This window comes from Harpia harpyja, chromosome 10 (genome assembly GCF_026419915.1).
Source record: "Harpia harpyja isolate bHarHar1 chromosome 10, bHarHar1 primary haplotype, whole genome shotgun sequence".
In the NCBI taxonomy this organism is placed as follows: domain Eukaryota; kingdom Metazoa; phylum Chordata; class Aves; order Accipitriformes; family Accipitridae; genus Harpia; species Harpia harpyja.
Genome location: NC_068949.1, coordinates 35434246 through 35451244, shown reverse-complemented (window position 1 = coordinate 35451244; position 16999 = coordinate 35434246). Strand labels below are relative to the sequence as shown.

At 52.1% G+C, this 16999-nt stretch overlaps 1 protein-coding gene and 1 long non-coding RNA gene across 2 annotated transcripts; both read right to left on the bottom strand.

Annotated features, from left to right (window-relative positions):
* Window positions 1-756: 756 nt before the first annotated feature.
* On the bottom strand, window positions 757-4200 carry ADRA2A (adrenoceptor alpha 2A). The gene is given in 3 exon segments (XM_052799978.1): window positions 757-4156; window positions 4159-4179; window positions 4182-4200. Coding segments are annotated over 3 exon segments (1494 nt in total). The 3' UTR covers window positions 757-2702.
* Window positions 4201-9572: 5372 nt separating this feature from the next.
* LOC128146730 (uncharacterized) lies at window positions 9573-12008 on the bottom strand. Its single transcript, XR_008236829.1, has 3 exons — window positions 11869-12008; window positions 10900-11053; window positions 9573-9755 (listed from the first exon to the last, which is right to left on the bottom strand). It is a non-coding gene; the product is annotated as an uncharacterized LOC128146730 (long non-coding RNA).
* Window positions 12009-16999: the final 4991 nt, after the last annotated feature.

Below are 16999 nucleotides of genomic sequence, written 5' to 3'. Positions count from 1 at the left end.
TCCTGGGCAAAACAAAGCACACACTAAAGCACTTGCAGGATCAGTACCTCGTGTCCCCACACCTTTGGAACTACCTGGCACTCATGGCAAAGAAAGAGCCCAGCTGAAGCCGATGGCGAGCGGACCCCGGCATCTTCAGGGAGGCAGGCAGCCACACAGCAGCAGCGCTTTGCTCGGTGGAAGAACGATCCCCCATCATCCTCCCGCAGCGCTGCTCTCGGCAGCACTGGTGTAAGGGTGAGCAAGCCCGGCCGGCTGGCTCTCAGGGGCTGGAAACAAAGCCCCACTCGTATGGACACTCCTGCATATATCAAGAAATAGTGCCTTCCGGCCTAATAATTTCTAATCCCATCTGCGACCTAATTATTAAAAACCTTCTCAACTCAAGAGCTGTAAATGCTGCACCAGCCAGGCGTCCCCAGCAGCAGTGCCAGGCTGCATTTCCAGGGAGCAAATCACACCCTGAAACCCTAAGCTCTTTTCTTTAGGAAACACGTGAATACTCTTACTGTGACATGAAAGGGGGTTAAAATAAAACCCCAAGAAATATCAAGGACTCATTTGTTATTATGCCACTGCACCATGAACCGAGCCATTGTTTCCTACCTGAGGTAACAACGCCTTTCAGAAAACACGAGTGCTTTTCCCAATGTGTTCTTTAAAAAATATCAAGACCAAAGCTGCCAGAGGATTGGTGAACAGCTGCAAAAAAAATAAAACAAAACAGCTAACAGATTATTCAGAGGGTTTTCACACTTGATCTGTAAACGCTCTTTTATTTAATAAAAATAATCATCCATTATAGCAACTTCTGCTCATGGTTTTGTTTTTTTTTTTACATTAAAGCACAGTTTATTTGCTTTCCTCACCTTTTGAGGATTCAATTCTGAAAATGCAAGTGAATGTAAACATTGCTCTCCAGGTCCCAGGATGCATCCAGGGACCCTTAGAGTTAATTACAAAGTCAAAAGAGAGAGCAAAATCAACAAAACACTTCCCAAAAGTAAAAAGGTATGTTTTTTAGAGTCTCTTCCTGTGCACCATATGACTCCAGAGAAGGCAAATTCATCTTATACATGAGACTTCTACAAACTTTGCTTTCTCCAAACAATTTCTATGACTTGTCAGTATTTGATAAAGCTGTTTTCGTAACATTAAAAGGCTTGCAGACTCATTTATTGTGATGAATCAAAAGTTTGTCCTTTTAATGTTCTACAGAAATTTCTTCATGGCACAAGGATATTAGATTTGTTCTGTCCATTTTTGTATTTATTTTTTTTTTTAGCAGAAAGAGCTGAAAGACATTTCAGGAAGGGAGTGTAAAAGCAGTATTAACTCTCTTTCCTGCTCCAATCTCACAATATTTACACATTTCTTTCTTTTTTTTTTTTTTTTTTTTTTTAAATCTTAATTACACTATAAAATACTGGAGAAACTGACAGTTAAGTTTCCCATTTCGGAGTTTCGCCCTGTATAAGACTGAAAGAGGGACGCTTTCATATTTCCTAGGGAAGATGAGACTGGCAGATTAAAAACTAAACTCTTCTCCCTTAATTCAGAAAGATGGAACAGCCCCTATGCACAAACCCCCTCCTCTTCTGCAGGAAATCCCGCAGGAGTTAAACCATCACAAATCAATACAAATGAGATAACATGATATACGGAGCCCCGCTATTTGCTTTGAAATGTTACCTATTTACAGTTGGAGGCGGGGGAAGCAAGTTAGCATCGAACACATTTCAGTGCTGCAGTGTGGTATAATATCAACCAAGATTAACTCGTGAGGAGCTTGGCCGGGTCCCAAGCCTCACATTGCACGGGAAATAGCCCGTCACTTCATCACCCGGGACGTCCCTGCCTGCACAGCAAAGCCACCGCTCCGTCAGGGTCTGCTTTAATGAATAACGAGAGGGCAGTTACCATCTCAGCTGTATTATATCACAGGCAACACAGAAATTAAACAGAAGCAGGTACGATATAAAAAATACAAACAAAAATAGCCAGTCTGGTGAGGTCTGTGATCCTAAGCTTTATAGCCAAAAAAAATGACAGGACATTGGAAATTTGGTAATATTATCAAACTGTCAGGTAGAGGGAATGGCTCTAGTTGTTCAGTGGTTTTGAGTGAGGGGCGTTTTGGGGGGTGGAAAGAGAGGGACTTTTAAGGTGTCAAAGACAATTAAAGCATTCACAGTTTCAAAGCTGCTCGCCTTACAAAAATTAAGACATTCAGATTCAGGGATACAATACTGTATTTTACAAGGGGATTAAAATTAATTACATATACAACAGGAAAAAAAAATATACAGTAAAATAAAAAAGCCAACACCTCTGAGGTGGCATACTCCCTCTTTGTTGTTCATCTCACGGAGCTGCACGTTGCTTGTCTTCAAACAGTCAAACTGAGCAGTCATGAAAATATCCACCGAGACACTCCGGCAAAAGAAAAAAAAACGTGACAAAATAAACCAAGCAAGTCAAAGGCCATCCTCCCCTGGAAAGCCGAATGCCACGGCTCGGATGTCCACTTGCCTGCTGCTCCTCACTGCTGCTGCCCGGCGTTTCTGTAGGCTCATCTCGGGTTTTAAAGGCTTCCTGCTCACGAGCTGAAGGAAACCATCCCATGCAAGCACAGCCCAAGAGAGCCATGCCTTACTCTCCTACAAAGTCCTGAATTAGTCCTGCCCATAGCAAAGGGTCCTTCAAACAATCCTTTTCCTCTCTATCCTGCAGAGGATCCTTTTGAAGGCCCGTCTGAAGTCGTGGTTGAAAATGGTATAGATGACGGGGTTCAAGGAGCTATTGCAGTAACCGAACCAGAAGAAGAACTTGAAGAGGGTGTCGGGCACGGAGCAGCTCTTGCAGACGGCCATCAGTGTGTAGGTAAAGAAGAAGGGGAACCAGCAGATGACAAAGACCCCGATCACCACCGCCAGCACAAAGGTGAAGCGCTTCTCCCGGTTCTGCCTGCCCCTCCACCGGGACCCTTTGGTGTTCCTCTCCTCCTCCGCCTTCCTGGGCAAACTGTCCCCAGGTTTAATCTGGCTCAGCTTAGTCTTGGTCCTTCCCCTCGATGGTCTCTCTGACTTCTTACACTGGTTGTTCTCCTGGTGCTCGGAGGAAGAGGTCTCCTCCATATCTATGCCGTTGACCTCTCCCTCCTGCCCGCCGCCACCTCCTGCCGCCTTCTCCCCGTTGAGCTGGGCTGTGGCTGGCAGGTCCTCCTTGTCGGCCAAGCCATTCTGCCTCTTCTCAGGGTGCTCTGCCCGCTTGTTCGGCGGTACCCTGGTTCGCCTCTTGGCTATCTGGTAGATGCGCACGTAGACGAGGATCATGATGAGGCAGGGGGCAAAGAAGGAGCCGATGCTAGAAGAGATGATGTACCACTTCTCATCGTTGATCTTGCACTCTGCCACCCCCTGGTCAGCCTGCTGCCCACTCTTCTTCTCGATGGAGATGAGCGGCGGGAAGGAGATGACGGCCGAGATGACCCAGACGATGAAGATGATGCACTTGATGCGGCGCGGGGTGCGCTTGAGGTTGTACTCGATGGCCTGCGTGATGGACCAGTAACGGTCCAGGCTGATGGCGCACAAGTGCACGATGGAGGAGGTGCAGAACAGCACGTCCAAGGCCAGGTAGATCTCGCACCAGACTTTGCCAAAGTACCAGTACCCCATCACCTCGTTTGCCAGGGAGAAGGGGATGACCAGCGTGGCCACCAGGATGTCGGCCGAGGCTAAGGAGACCAGGAAGAGGTTCTGGGGGGCCTTGAGCGCCCGGCTGGTGAAGACGGCGATGATGACCAGGACGTTGCCGAAGACGGTGAAGAGCATGAGCAAGCCCACCAGGCTGACGAGGGTGACGGTGGTGTGCAGGGGGTATGGGGCGCCCCAGCCCGGCCCGGCCCCGCTGCCGTTGAAGGTCCCGTTGGTGCCGGGGGGCGGGTAGCCCTCCTCCTCCTCCAGCTGCCGCTGGTACTCCATGGAGGAGAAGAAGCGGCCCCCCTCCGTGAACGGGCGCTCCAGGTTAAACATCAACCCCGGCTGCGCGGACGCCCCCGCCCTTCGCTCCCTGCCCCACCCGCGCCGCGCCCGGTTCCGCGGGGCTCCGCGGGACTCCGCGCTCCTACTGCGCCGCCGGCCGGGGGGGGGCTGCGCGGCGGCCGCCGGGGGGGGCCTGCGGGCGCCCGCCGCTCATGCTGGGGCGCTGCCCGCCGGGAGCCGCGGAGCGGGGCGCGCAGCGGAGCGGAGCGGAGCGGGGCCGGGGCTGCAGCCGGCAGCGGCTGCTCTGCCTCGCTCGCCGCCGAGCCGCTTTATAGCCCCGGATCAGGCCGGGGCTGCCGCGTCAGCCCCACGTGGGGAGCTGCCCCCGGTGCGCGCACACACACACACACACGGACACGCACACACGCGCACACACACACGCACACGCACCCCGCACGCCCCCCCGCTCCGACACGGACACACGCTCCCCCCCGCGCCGCTCGCCCCTGCCCACCCCGGCCCACGCACCCTCACCCCGCCCGGCGCTCACGCCCGCACACGCTCTCTGCTCGGCCCCTTCTCTGGTTTGCACACCCGCTCACCCCCGGGCACCTCAGCCCTTACACACGACCCCCCCACCCCAGCCCCCCCCCGCCCCGGGGTCTCGCCCGGCCCGCGGCGGGAGCGGCTTCATCCCGCCCGGAGAGAAGAGCGGCTCCGCGGAGCGGAGACCGGCGGGTCGCACCCGTGGGGCGTGGGGGGATGCGCACGGGGGGAGCTGGGGCAGAGGCAGCGGGGCCAGGCTGCGTCTTCGGGGGGGGGGGGTGGGCGGGCGTGGGGAGGGGTGCGCCCGCCGTGCCGGGGCTGCGGGCACCCACCGCGCTGCGGCTGGGGGCTGCTCCTGCCGCCGCCAGCCCGGACCGCGCTGCGGTGGAAGCTGCCCCCCCGTCCCGCGTGTGCGTGGGGCTCCGCTCGGGGTGCTGGGTGTGCGGCCGTGGGAGCCCCGAGGGCAGCGTGTCACCCGCGGGGCGGCTGGTCGGGGCCGGGCTCCCGGCCCCGCGGGCAGGGCACGGCCGCGCCGCTGGCAGCGTGGCGGAGAGGCGGCAGGGCAGCCCCCCCCCGGGGCAGGGCAGCCCCACCCGAGGAAGGGCAGCCCCACCCGAGGAAGGGCGCTGCCCCCTCCGCGCTGCCGCCGTGGCGGGCGGCGGCGGCGGCCCCGGGCAGCGCGGGGGGGCAGTGGCACCTGCTGGCCGCGGCGCCTCACTGCACCCGCCGCCCGCCGGCCCGGGGCTGAGCCCCCAGCCTTCCCCCCCCCGCGACCCACGGCAGGGCAGGCCCTGAGGGGCAGGTCAGGAGGAGCCCCGGCGGCACCCCCCCCAGGCTGGCTCAGCCCCGGCTGGACGGGCCCTGCCGCCCCGCAGCACCCACGAGGGCTCTCATCCCACAGCGCCAGGCCCAGCACGGTTGCTCCTGGGCCCCCCTCGTTGCCTCCCCCGTGCTCCCCGCTGGTTCTCCCCAGCCCCACGGGCAGGAGGAAGGGAGGAGGGCCGCAGGCCCAGGCAGGCAGCTGCCCCCACATCCTGCCCCACTTTTTAATAGCGAAAGAGCAATAGTGACATTCCCGGTAGCCCGCCCGGCCCCCAAAGCTGTCGGCTCTCAGCATGTACAGATTACTCACCGGTACGGCACACGGACTCCAGCCCCGATCCTCTCGCTCACGGTCTCTTCTCCCTCATTTTCAGACGGCTCCAAAGATGCTTACTTGGTGCTCCAGATTCAGGCAGCTCTCAATTAATCGCCATGCCGAACGCTCGGGCCAATGAACGTATTTCCTCTGCGAGATGGAGGAAGCCCTGTCATCTTTGTCCCTATGCCACACACCGTGTTATAAGCCAGGCCCAGGAGCAATGACGCCCGTGAGAGAGGGAGCAGGAGTGGGCGAGACAGGGTCTGAGAGCCAGAGAGCACAGCCTCTGGGGCTGGCGCGGGGCCGAGCGAGGGAAAACGAGGGGGAATCCCACTCTTTTAGCGAGGGAGCACAGGACCCACTGTACCAGTTTTGCCTGGGAAAAGAGCAATCTTCAGGGAGTGACTTAAAATCTGTAAACCGAACATAAGATGACTGACATGCATGCACAAAAGATCTCTAACTGAGAGTAAATGCGATGTATAACCACCGCCTTCACTGCAAGGGGCAAGCGGAGACACGAGGATGAAGGGACTCACCTAAGTCTATGGCAAGGCCAGGCAGGAGGTTGAGGAGATGCTGGACTTTGTGAGCATCCCCCTGCTTTCTGCTCGTTGCAGGGGACCCGTGTGCTCTGCAGGAGGACGCGTAGTTCTGCTCAGCAGCGGGTCTTCCTCTCCCTCATATGTGGTACCTGCATGGGCTTGAGATCACCCCTGGCAGAGGCCTCCTTGGTCACTGCTTGGATGGAAGGACCCAGAGCGAGGGAGGCTGCAGGCCATGCCCTGCCTGACGTGGATAACCCCTTCTCTGACCTGGTTGACCTCAGTTGTAGCAGCGTACCTGCGCTAAAGCCACCACGGACTGTCTAAGATGCTTTACTCAAGACCTGGGCTGGTGCCTTTCTGGAAACACCCTGCGTGCCCCCATGCTCTCTGCAAAGCTGAGCTGCGTTCCCCGATACAGGCAGAGAGTAGATTTAAATAACAAAACACGACCAGCTGCCTTCATTTTCTGTCTCCTTTTGTGGCTGGACACCCTCAGTCCGCCTGAAGCTAAACCCAGCCATCGCTTCTGAGCCACCACGTCGCAAAAGCAGAGCTTTGATCAGGGCTCTCCGCTGGGACAAAGAGCGCGAGGGGAACATGCGAGGCCAAAAGCCTGAAGAAAAGGGTTTGTTCCAGAAACACCACTGGAAAGAGAGCTCTCTGCAAGCGGGGGACAGCTGGGATGGCATTGTGTTCATCTTGGAAAGGGAGAAAACCTGCCTCATCAAAGACACTTGCCTCGCACCGCCACCATCGTGGTGCATGTGACATCTCTGTGATTTTAATGACACCAGAAGCGCTCAGCGCTGTCTGCAAAGTGGCTCGGTAACGCCAAGTCTCCCGTTTATTATCTCTGCAGGTCATCTCATGGCTCTGCCCAATTCTTGAGATGAAAGGCGGTCAGAAACTGCCGGGGCTGGCAAAGACCCTTAAAATCTCACACGACAACCCGTGGCACACCCTGTCCTACAGGACAGCCGTCTTTACGAGTCTATACCATGCCTGATGATAATTTGGAATATTCATAAAGCCTCAACTCCCAGAGTCCTGGGCTTAGGCAAGAAACTTGAATTTGTAGCCCCTGGAAGACTGTAGAGAAAAGCTTCAGGGGGAAAAAAACAGCTAGTAAATGAAATTTTTATATCAATCCCCCAGCATTTGCATCCAGATGCTCAATTTTTGAATGCATGCTGCTGACGGCGTCGATATGAGTTATAAGGACTCTGCAGTTCGAACTCAGTCAACAAGTGCCTGACGAGACAGCCCAGAAAACAGCCTGTTCTCTGGCGGCATCGCCCACCGAAGAGCTGCAGGAGCCTGCCCTTTCCCCGGAAAGCAGCCTGGTTTCTCAGCAGAGCCCCGCGAGGAGCCGGGCTGGCCAGGCGAGGGGGGACAGCCCGGGTGCACACTAATGAGCGAGGCTGAAGGCTATCGATCCTCCTCTGACAGATCCCCCTCTGCCAGCCGCCATCCCGGGCGGGCGGCGATGCCCTTTCCGAGGCATGGCAGCGAAGTTCGCATTCAGCACATGTACCTCGAGCGCGTCGCTCGCAAACAAGCTGACCTTTACGGCTGGTTTCAGGTCATTAATTAGGCACGCTGCTTCCATGTTTATACATCTCTTCAGCTCCAGCATCGCTTCCAGTGGTGTGGGGGGAGCTGGGACCACCCTCCCCTGCTGCCTTTCGGGGAGAAGGAGCTGAGAAACGTTCAGGAGGTCTCAGAGCTGCTCACAGCACAGAGCAAATCACGTATGGGGAGATAATCTCGGGAAAGAATCGCTATGGTAATAAGGCTGCAAAATGCATGTTTTGAACAAGCAACCCCAGGAATCGTTTATCTCCAGAAAAGCAGTGAGATTCTGGCAGGGAAAAAAGTAACAAGAGCTGCTGAAGGACCGAGACTTGCTTTTTGCACAGTCCGGTTCAGAGTTACAGAAGCTGGACAAACCTAAAGCTCGCTCAAGGCATGGCAGGACAGACTCCTGGGGGGACCACACAAAAGGGGCAACCGCTAGAACAAAGTGCAGAAAATATTTCTCAGCAAAGCTTTCAAGAGCAGCTCTGTGCCAACTTGACACAAGCCATCAAAGAGGGGAGCCTTGGTTTGGAGCCGTGGGTGCTCTGCAACTGGAGGTAAACAGCAGTCACAGTTTGCTTTGTGTTGGGAGATCCGTGGTTTGCTCGTTTACACTGATGTCAATATTTGCATATCCATGGCAGGAAGCCCTCGTTGTAGCTATAGATTTTGATCATGCTACTGGGTATATTTGAATAAATCAAAGCAGGGTGTCTTTCAGGAAGATTTGCTTTAGTAACTGGGCTCCCTTGGGGGTAACGCACCGAAAGCCTGTGGCTTGTGACAACCTGTGGACTAATGACTGAATAGCCCTTCATGGCAGCTTCGAGTTGGCCAATTTTCCTCCAGGCCTTGGGCAAGCTGGCGGAGATGCACTCAAGTCACACAAAAAAATGCTTTTCCCTTTACTGTGTTAATCCCAGGAAAAAAAACACCATAGGAGCTATCAGGGCAAGGGGCACAGACCTTCTGCAGGCAAACCTGACATTGCTGGGTTTATGATGGTGCCACTGCAAAGTAATACAGCAAGCACACCATCCATTTCCAAGGAGGTGTTTCAAATGCTGTGATTCATATTTTCCTTTTATTTTAAAAATTATTTAAAAAAAAAAAAATCATTAGAAGTGTGACTGGTCTGGCCACCCCTCCAGCTGCTTTGGGACCTCAGGCACTTTTCCTCCTGCACACTCATTCAAACCCACAGCCCTTCCTTTCCCTGTCTGCCGCTGCACATGCGAGTTTGGGATTTGCTCTTTTCATAGATCTCACAGCAACGGCTTCTGCAGAGCCATGTTTTTCAACAGAGTTTGTCCGGACTCAGCTGCTGGATGTACTTTTCCGAGTTATTTGAATAAAACAGTAGGAAAGGGATAGCTGCGACAGCGGTCTGTGCTAGCACCTAATCCCCTTGCAAGCAGGGATGCTGTCGCGGTATCAGATGTTCAGAGGGGAAAGAAAGGAGGCACACATTGAATATTACTTACGGCCGCAGTTCTTCACTACCTCCCATCTGCAGAGCGCTGCCTCAAACCAGCACAAGATGGATCCTATGTGACCACCTGCTCCTCCAGTGTTAGGTTTTTTTTTTTTGCAAACAGCTTGAAAGCTCTGCTTGCCTTTCCTCATTAGCTGCCGTTTGGGTTGCCTGCCCTGTTCGGCAGGATTTTAACTACCAGGTTTGATTGCACAGCCCTAAACCAACAGCCAAGAGAAACATTTCAATGCTACAGATTGTAGTGTGGCAGGCAGGGGTGAGACTGAGATACGGAGACTGCACTCACACAAGCCTTAGGTTTATTTATTCATTGTTTTCCCTCTTTTGCTTCTGCCTGGTGTCACAGTGGCCTCTGCGACATTAAAGGCTCATTTCAGCTCTGCAGGAGGAGCGATGCACAACAAGAAACCTCCCCGGCTGTCTGCGTGTCACTGGCCTCGTGCCTTTCAGGCACTTCTTGCCTAGGGAGAAGGGGAGAGAGAAATGTGCATTTCCTCTCTGTAGCACCTGCAAGTACATACTGCATGCATGTGTTCCTCTGTGTTGAGCACAGGCAAGCGTGTTTTTATGCAGTCCTATTTTCTTTATCCTGTTCCCTATCTGGGAATCCTCCACCCTCGCTGCATCCTGCAGCGGGGCCAGGACTAAACACCTGTGGGGCCATCCCTCAGCGCTGGGGAGCAGCTCCATCCTCCTCCGAAGGCTTCCCATCCTGCCAGCTCACAAGATGGATACCACTGAAATTAGCCAATAACAGCAGAAACATAATGAAAAATAAACCAAACAGTCTATGGTCCATTCCTAATATATTACGGGGACCTTCCATACCGCTCACCATCAGTCCCTCGCCCAGGGGGCTAACTCACTGCCTCCCATAAAACCCTTTACTAGACTACAGCGGGCTTTTCCATACATATATGACCATATAGCCAAAACACAGCAAAAACACAGCCAAGTCCTTCCAGCCCTGGCCAGAGCAAGGGAAGGCGATACTCCCCACCCTCTGGCACTGCTCCCTCCTGGAGGTCGCCCACCCACAGCCCTGCTCCTGTGGGCGCTCCCTGATCTGCTCCAGCACAAAGGCAGCTGGCTCCCCCCGGCAGCGATGCCCCAGCGAGCCATAACTGAGCCAGGAGCATTGCCATGCTCCCGGAGCCGGGGCCGGCAGGGCACCGCCATCAGCCGCTCCAGCCAGCCGCAAAGGGAACGGTACAGAAATGGCCAGAAAAGGTTTTCTAACCAGGTTTTCAGAGGAAGAGTGGGTAGTCCTGGGCATGTGGAGAGGCGCCCAGGCCAGCATTCAGAGAGGACAAAGGTTGGGTGCCGCTAACTTTCCTTGTAACCTTCCCTAAACGAAACCAATCAAGTTTCTGCAGCTCAACGAGCTACCTTTCATCAGCAGACCCGGCCCACGTTTAAGGCAAAATTGAGGCTGCCTCACTTTAAAGCATGTAATTTCCCAATGGGAGAGGTTAACATTCAATTACTCAGCTGAGGAGTAACTCGTTCATTCAAGTTCCACTCCCTAAGGTCCGAGCGCGTGTCTCTGCCCTTTCCCTCCCGGTTCTTCACCATCTCCATCGGAGACTGACACAGTGACGCTACCTCTGGGCCAGCGGCTGCAGTCAGCAATATTCATTCAATCCCTCTTCGGAAGGCAGAAGTGCCCCAGGTGAGCTGTAACTCTCCGGTTTGTTGCACATCCCCAGCAAGCTCCTTTGGCACGGCCAGAGCAAAGCTTCCAGAAAAGCAAACAGCTCTGAAAAGAGAGGGTACAACAGAGAGCAGCCAAGCAGGGATTGAAGGCTGCAATTCCCACCTGGCAAGGTGCGAGTCTCACAGCGGCTTCAGATCATCATGGGAAAAGGGGAGCAGATCGCACAGCCCCTTCAGAAAACAGACCACAGCAGGCTGCTACAGCAGGAGACAGCTTTCCACGCACACTTATATCAAGCAGGTTTGCTTTCTCCATTTAACCCAGCTTGCCATGTCTACATGAATCCAGGGTGGCAGCACTAGAGTTAAAAAGATCAAAGAGCCAGGGTGGCAGCAGCAGTTCTTGAAGGCTGAGCCATATAAAAGGTCCAGGGGATAATTGCCTGAAATTGCTGGGTTCCCAGAAAGCCAAGCACGTCAGCATGGTTTCACAGGGAGGGAGGCCACTGGAGAACGGAGCAAGGCTTTTCCGTGTTTTCCCTTATTACTTATTTCACCATCTAGTGGCAAAAGCAAATAACGCTGAGAAGCCATCCAGGAGCTGCAGCAGGCTCTGGAAGGAGACCTCTCCTTGCCCCAGCTTCTCCCAAGTTACCCCCACAGCTGCCTGGGCTGGGGACACACAGGAGGGCACAGTTAGGACACTGGAAGTCCCCCTGTCCTAAATCATGGCCCTGTATACAGACTCCTCCGTGCAGGCTGACTCCCACCCCAGACCCTCTGCCCACCCCCCCGCCACTGTGTCCCTGCTGTCCCCGCACCCCAGCTGTAACCCACCAGCTGCTGTAGCTTCTCCCCCCAGGTGCCGGTAACCACCTCCCACCCTCCTGCCCTCCAGCCTCTGCCCAAAAAAACCACCTGGCTCACCCTGGGGAAGTCCCAGCTCCAGCTCCCAGGGGGACAGTAAGCCAAGAGAGCTGCAGAAGAGCAGCACAGGGTAGGGCAAACTCAGGTCTCCCAGTGATCAAACCCAGCTTAGCTAAAGGCGTGGGCTGAGCTAAGCCCCCAGGAAAAAACGTCAGGGTGAGCAGCGTCCTTCTGACTTGAGGCTTTTTCTTCCCCACCTCAGCTGAACCATCTGCCAGGGCTGCGGTGGGTGGAGGAGGAAGGGCGTTGGGAAGGGACAAAAATACCTTCAAGGAAAAACCTTTACTGTGGACTCAGGCGGGTGTTACGAGCACCTGGGGTGCTGGGGAGAACTTGCCTTCACCAACTCTCTAGAGGTGCTTTCTCCCTGTGCTGCCCCTTTGCCATCAGGCCGTGCAGAAGGGGACATTTGCCCCAAGGCCAGGCCCCCCTTCCCACACCCCGGTCACGATCCACCCCCTTGGACACGGCAGAAATGTTTGCACATGGATCTGCTCCACAGGGACCTGCCTCCTCTGCGGGGGGACTTCCCGAAGAGGAGAGCTCGCAGAGCGGGTGCAGCCCCGCGTTTGAACTCCGGCTGGCGGATGGTCCGACACCTTCCCGGCCTGCGTGATGATAGCCAGGTAAGCTGGAAGGTGACAGAAACATTCATCATGTGGTGGGCACAGGAGGGAGGGCTCTTCTCTCCAGAGCCAGGGATTCCATCCTCACGGTGGTTTGCAGATCCTGCATGCAACGTACCGCAGAGGGAAATCCATCATCGTTACTGCGCTCATTCCCTCGTTGCCTACAATACAATTATCCCTACGCAGTTTTTTTTCCTGAGAGGCTCAAATTAAGTTTAAACACCAGCTTTTGATTTATTTGCTTATTCAGCACCATCAGTTGCTTTTCAGCAATACAAAATAGCTCTCTCCCCAGGAAACATTTATCCTATCTGGGAATAGTATACCGAGGGTGGTAATGCGTAATCAGGACAAAGCACTTAGAGAAGGCAGGCTGATATACTAGAAGCTGAGAGAAGAGGTATAATATATCTCCACTTGTGCTTTTTCAACTCAGATTTTCCTTTTCCCTGGAAACATCAAAGGTAGCAAGGGAAATTCCTGCCATACGAAATTCAAAAGCAAAATAATCCAAGTCTTGCCCTGAAACATCACAGAAAACTAAACACATACCAACAAGCATTAATCTCTGGTGCTACAAACAAACCCTCTTCCTTTTTTTTCCTGAGAAGTCATTTTCAACCCTGCACAGAGCAATGCTGGCAAATTCTTCTGCCAGTTTTGTCTTTGCACTCAGATGAAGGATGCTGCAGGGCAGTGCTCTTATCAGCACAGGATGCCGTCCCCATCCTCACAAGGCTTGATGTCTTTAACACCCTCTGCCACTCCAAGAGCAACCGATGGGAGCTATGGCCGGGGGGAGGAAAAGGAGAAATCTCTACTACTTCATGTACAATTCTGCTATTCAGCCTGTCAGCACCAGTTAAATGCAAGGGCAGAAGTACTGAAAGGGAGAACAAACTTTGTGAGAAACATTGGATCTCCCATACAGATGGGGAGCATTGAACCAGCCCTGAACTCTTCTTTCCACTTGTTGAGGCCAAGCCATTTGCTGGGTCATAACCGCAAAGAAGTGGAAATTGCTGTACAGCATCCAAGCATTACCGGAGGCGTAGTCCCAGTGCAATCAGACACATCAAGAGGAAAACAGCGCAACCAAAATCTCAAGGCTTAACAGCACCCTTTCAGTTCAGCTAGGCTAAAAATATCCCCCAAATCCTCAGAAAGGCAGCTCGTTGCAGATTTCAACTGGCTTTAATTGACAGCCCCTCAAAACTGTTTTGTTGAGGATACCTTTCGCCCTGCCCAGCAGACAGGGTATACGGGAACAACCACCCACCGAGCCAGCCAGGAACCAGGCTCAGGTCTGCTACCGAGGAGGGTTCCCAGTGTCCGAGCACTGGAACAACTCGCCAGGCCAGCAAAATCCTCTGGAGTTGAAGTCACTGAAGATCACCGTTGATTCCTCACTACAATCCAATCTCAATTTTCCTTAAGCAGAGCTAGAGACAAGAGTGGTAAAAAGCAGTTGTGGCAACTTCAACAAATATCTTAAGAAAATCTAAATGTTTTAATGTTTCTGGGGAATTAAGTATCTCTATGAAATGAGAATGTCATTTTCTCATTAATATTTCATTAAAAATTTAATTGTGGGAGCACGTGGGTTTTCCTAAAGCAAAAGCAATGAGTATTATTAAGCATTACACATATTTCAGAACTCTTTATGTACTGCTAAGTGCTCTGTGTCACTTCAAAAACTAAGACATTCATCCTTATTCCTAAATAGTTTGAAGCAAAGATTGGCCACAGAATTGTCATTTAATCAAAGTTCATTCCTATCCAAGTCTTGACACGTATCCCAAGCCAAATAATTTCTTTGGTAAGTACTCAGACATCAAAACCCTTCACAGGCACTCTGAGACACCATGTGAAAACCTGGCTGGGTGTCCCAGGAGCCAACAGAGAAGCTGCAGAGCAACGCACAGCTGTGCCACGTGCAGCAGATCCATCTTTTATATTTCCCTCTCCCAGCCATCTGTTCCCAAATTCTGTTTTTCTCCTGGTGTATCCATTTTGCAACAGAACTAGAGAAAAGGGGCTTGTACCCAATACGAAGCAAGTTTGGAAGAACTGGATACACCAACAGGTATATGGATTGGAAGCCACTGGTCCCACATCATCATTTTGCTCTCCCTGCCCTTCTCCGCTTACTTCAGCTCAGCACAGTGTGAGAAGCACCGGGATGAGGTAACAAGCTGTTTGCAAAAAGAGGGAAATCTGAAGTAGGAGACATGGGAGGTGAGAGCACAAGTGGAGAGGATGAGATCAGATGTGACACTGCAAGAGCTTACAGCGAAAAAAAACAGGCACTGCTGGAAAAGCCCCTCCTTCTCATGGAGGATTCTGCTACTTCCAAATACGGTTCTGTTTTAATGTGACATCAACCCCCCCACCACCAAATTTCAAACGCTTCTTCTCAAGAAGCGGTGGCCTGGCTCCAGCACCATCCATCTGGTGGAGCCACAGACCCAAGAATCTTGGCTCCGCTCTCTCCTGCCTGGCAGGCTGACCCAGGAGCTCCAGCTGGGTGTGGGCTATCAACAGCACCAACCAGGAGATGCTGGCCACAGGGGACCCGCTTACCACTTTGCTCAACTTGCTTTTAGGGAATTTCCTCCAGCACCTTTCACCCCTTCCAGGCAGACCTCCGACTCTGGTGCTGCTGGGAATCTCTCCTGGTCCCCCACACCAGAACCGTACGGTGCTGTCTGACGTGGCTTCTTGGGAGACTGGAAATGCCTAAAAAGAAGTACTTTACTTGGAGAAGATTACAAAGACTGAAATCAGAGCTGCCTTGTTGACCAGCAGCTCCTTACCTAGCTGAATTTGTTGCCCTCTGCTATGCTGGCAAAGAGAAATGATTTCAGACTTCTCAGCTGCAACTTCCCATTCAGTTAACATACTTGGCAAGGACCGAAAAAAGCTGAAGGGCGTCCAAAAAACTTGGGTCATAGAGAGAGAAGAGTTTTACTGTGTTACTCTTACCATGGCTGTTTTCAAACAACATTTTAAGATTTTCACGGAAAAATGTATTTTCGTTAAAACTGTCCACGTGAAGTTTGGAAATCACTTCAGGCAGCACAGCTGTAATAATGCAGGACAAAAAGCAAACCAGCTACTACTAGGTCAAGCAAATCAACTACCAAACTACAGCAAATTAAGGATTCATTATGAGTCTCAACAAAGAAATACTTTACCAATAGAAAGGAAAAAGAGGGTGTTGTGGAAAGAGCTTTTAAAAGGGAACACTTGTGTGCAATTTTGCAGATAGCATCTTACTCAGAGGCAGTGGGGTAGATTGATCTCTAAAGACTCTTAAAAGGTTTTGCAGTGGAAAAAAATAGTTGCAAGGCATAGTCAGATCATTAACTGTGCAGCCCAGGCTGCCAGCTGCTCACTCAAATACTCCAGATGGCTCCTCCTCTAAAACATCATCATTTGATCTTGGTAATCAAATTTTCTCCCACTCTTACAATCCTAAGTGAGGCAAGGCTTGTACAAAGAGATGATGTATTTTATTTGACTGAGATGGATTGCGAAAACACAACAAATTAGCTTTCAAGGCACTCAGCCTCTTCTAGCTGTATCAAAGCTAACCATCTCCAGCCCTTTAACACCTTTTTTCTACTGTTGCCACCACAGACAGTTCAAAGCACCAGCTATACCCTATAAAGCTGCCCGGCATCCAGATTGTATACAGTATTTGCACACTAAACACTTCAACATACAGTAGGTATCTAAATCCACAACTTCCCACCAGTGGAAAGTAGGACCCGCCACTGGAGCGCAGCATTGGGAGACTCAGTATCCTGAAGCACTTAGGCTAGATTAATTACACAAATGTGTAATCTGTTTGTCTCGCCAGAGTCACGCAAGACACCGTCTGCGCATTTTTCAGACCTTTAATACAGCCTTTAGGACATACGGTGCCAGAAACAAGACATTTTCTTCTCTTTTCACTCAATTAGAGCCAACATGCATGGTTCTTCTGAGGCCAGGCTCATCTCTGGATGCTCACTTCAATCATTTGAACAGAAAGTGGTCATGGCCAGCAAATTCCCCCCAGTCCCAGTGGCTGCCAAGCGCTGTCTGGCTGACATCGATTATCAGCAGGATGGTACTGGGGCAGGGGGAAATTGCTTTTTCTTTTCCTTTTAAACTATGGGAATTTCTTACATGGTTTTCTGCAAAGGCTTCAAGGAAGAAAATTAAACTCAACCACTGCACTGTCGGTCTTCAACCTCTCTTCCAAAGAAACAACACTAGAAATTTCCCAGTATTTTCAGAAAATGTTGAGCTTTGACAGTTTAAGACCACCAGTGGAAATATTCAAAAGTCACATCTTCCAAAACTATGCACTCTTACTAGCATGAGCAGAGCATTTTAAATGCTGGCATTATTTAAATCAGCATACTTATGTAAAATTTAATATTAATTTTGTTTCTCATACCTAGTTGCAGGAGATGATGAAAATCAGTTATAGCTAATCAGAG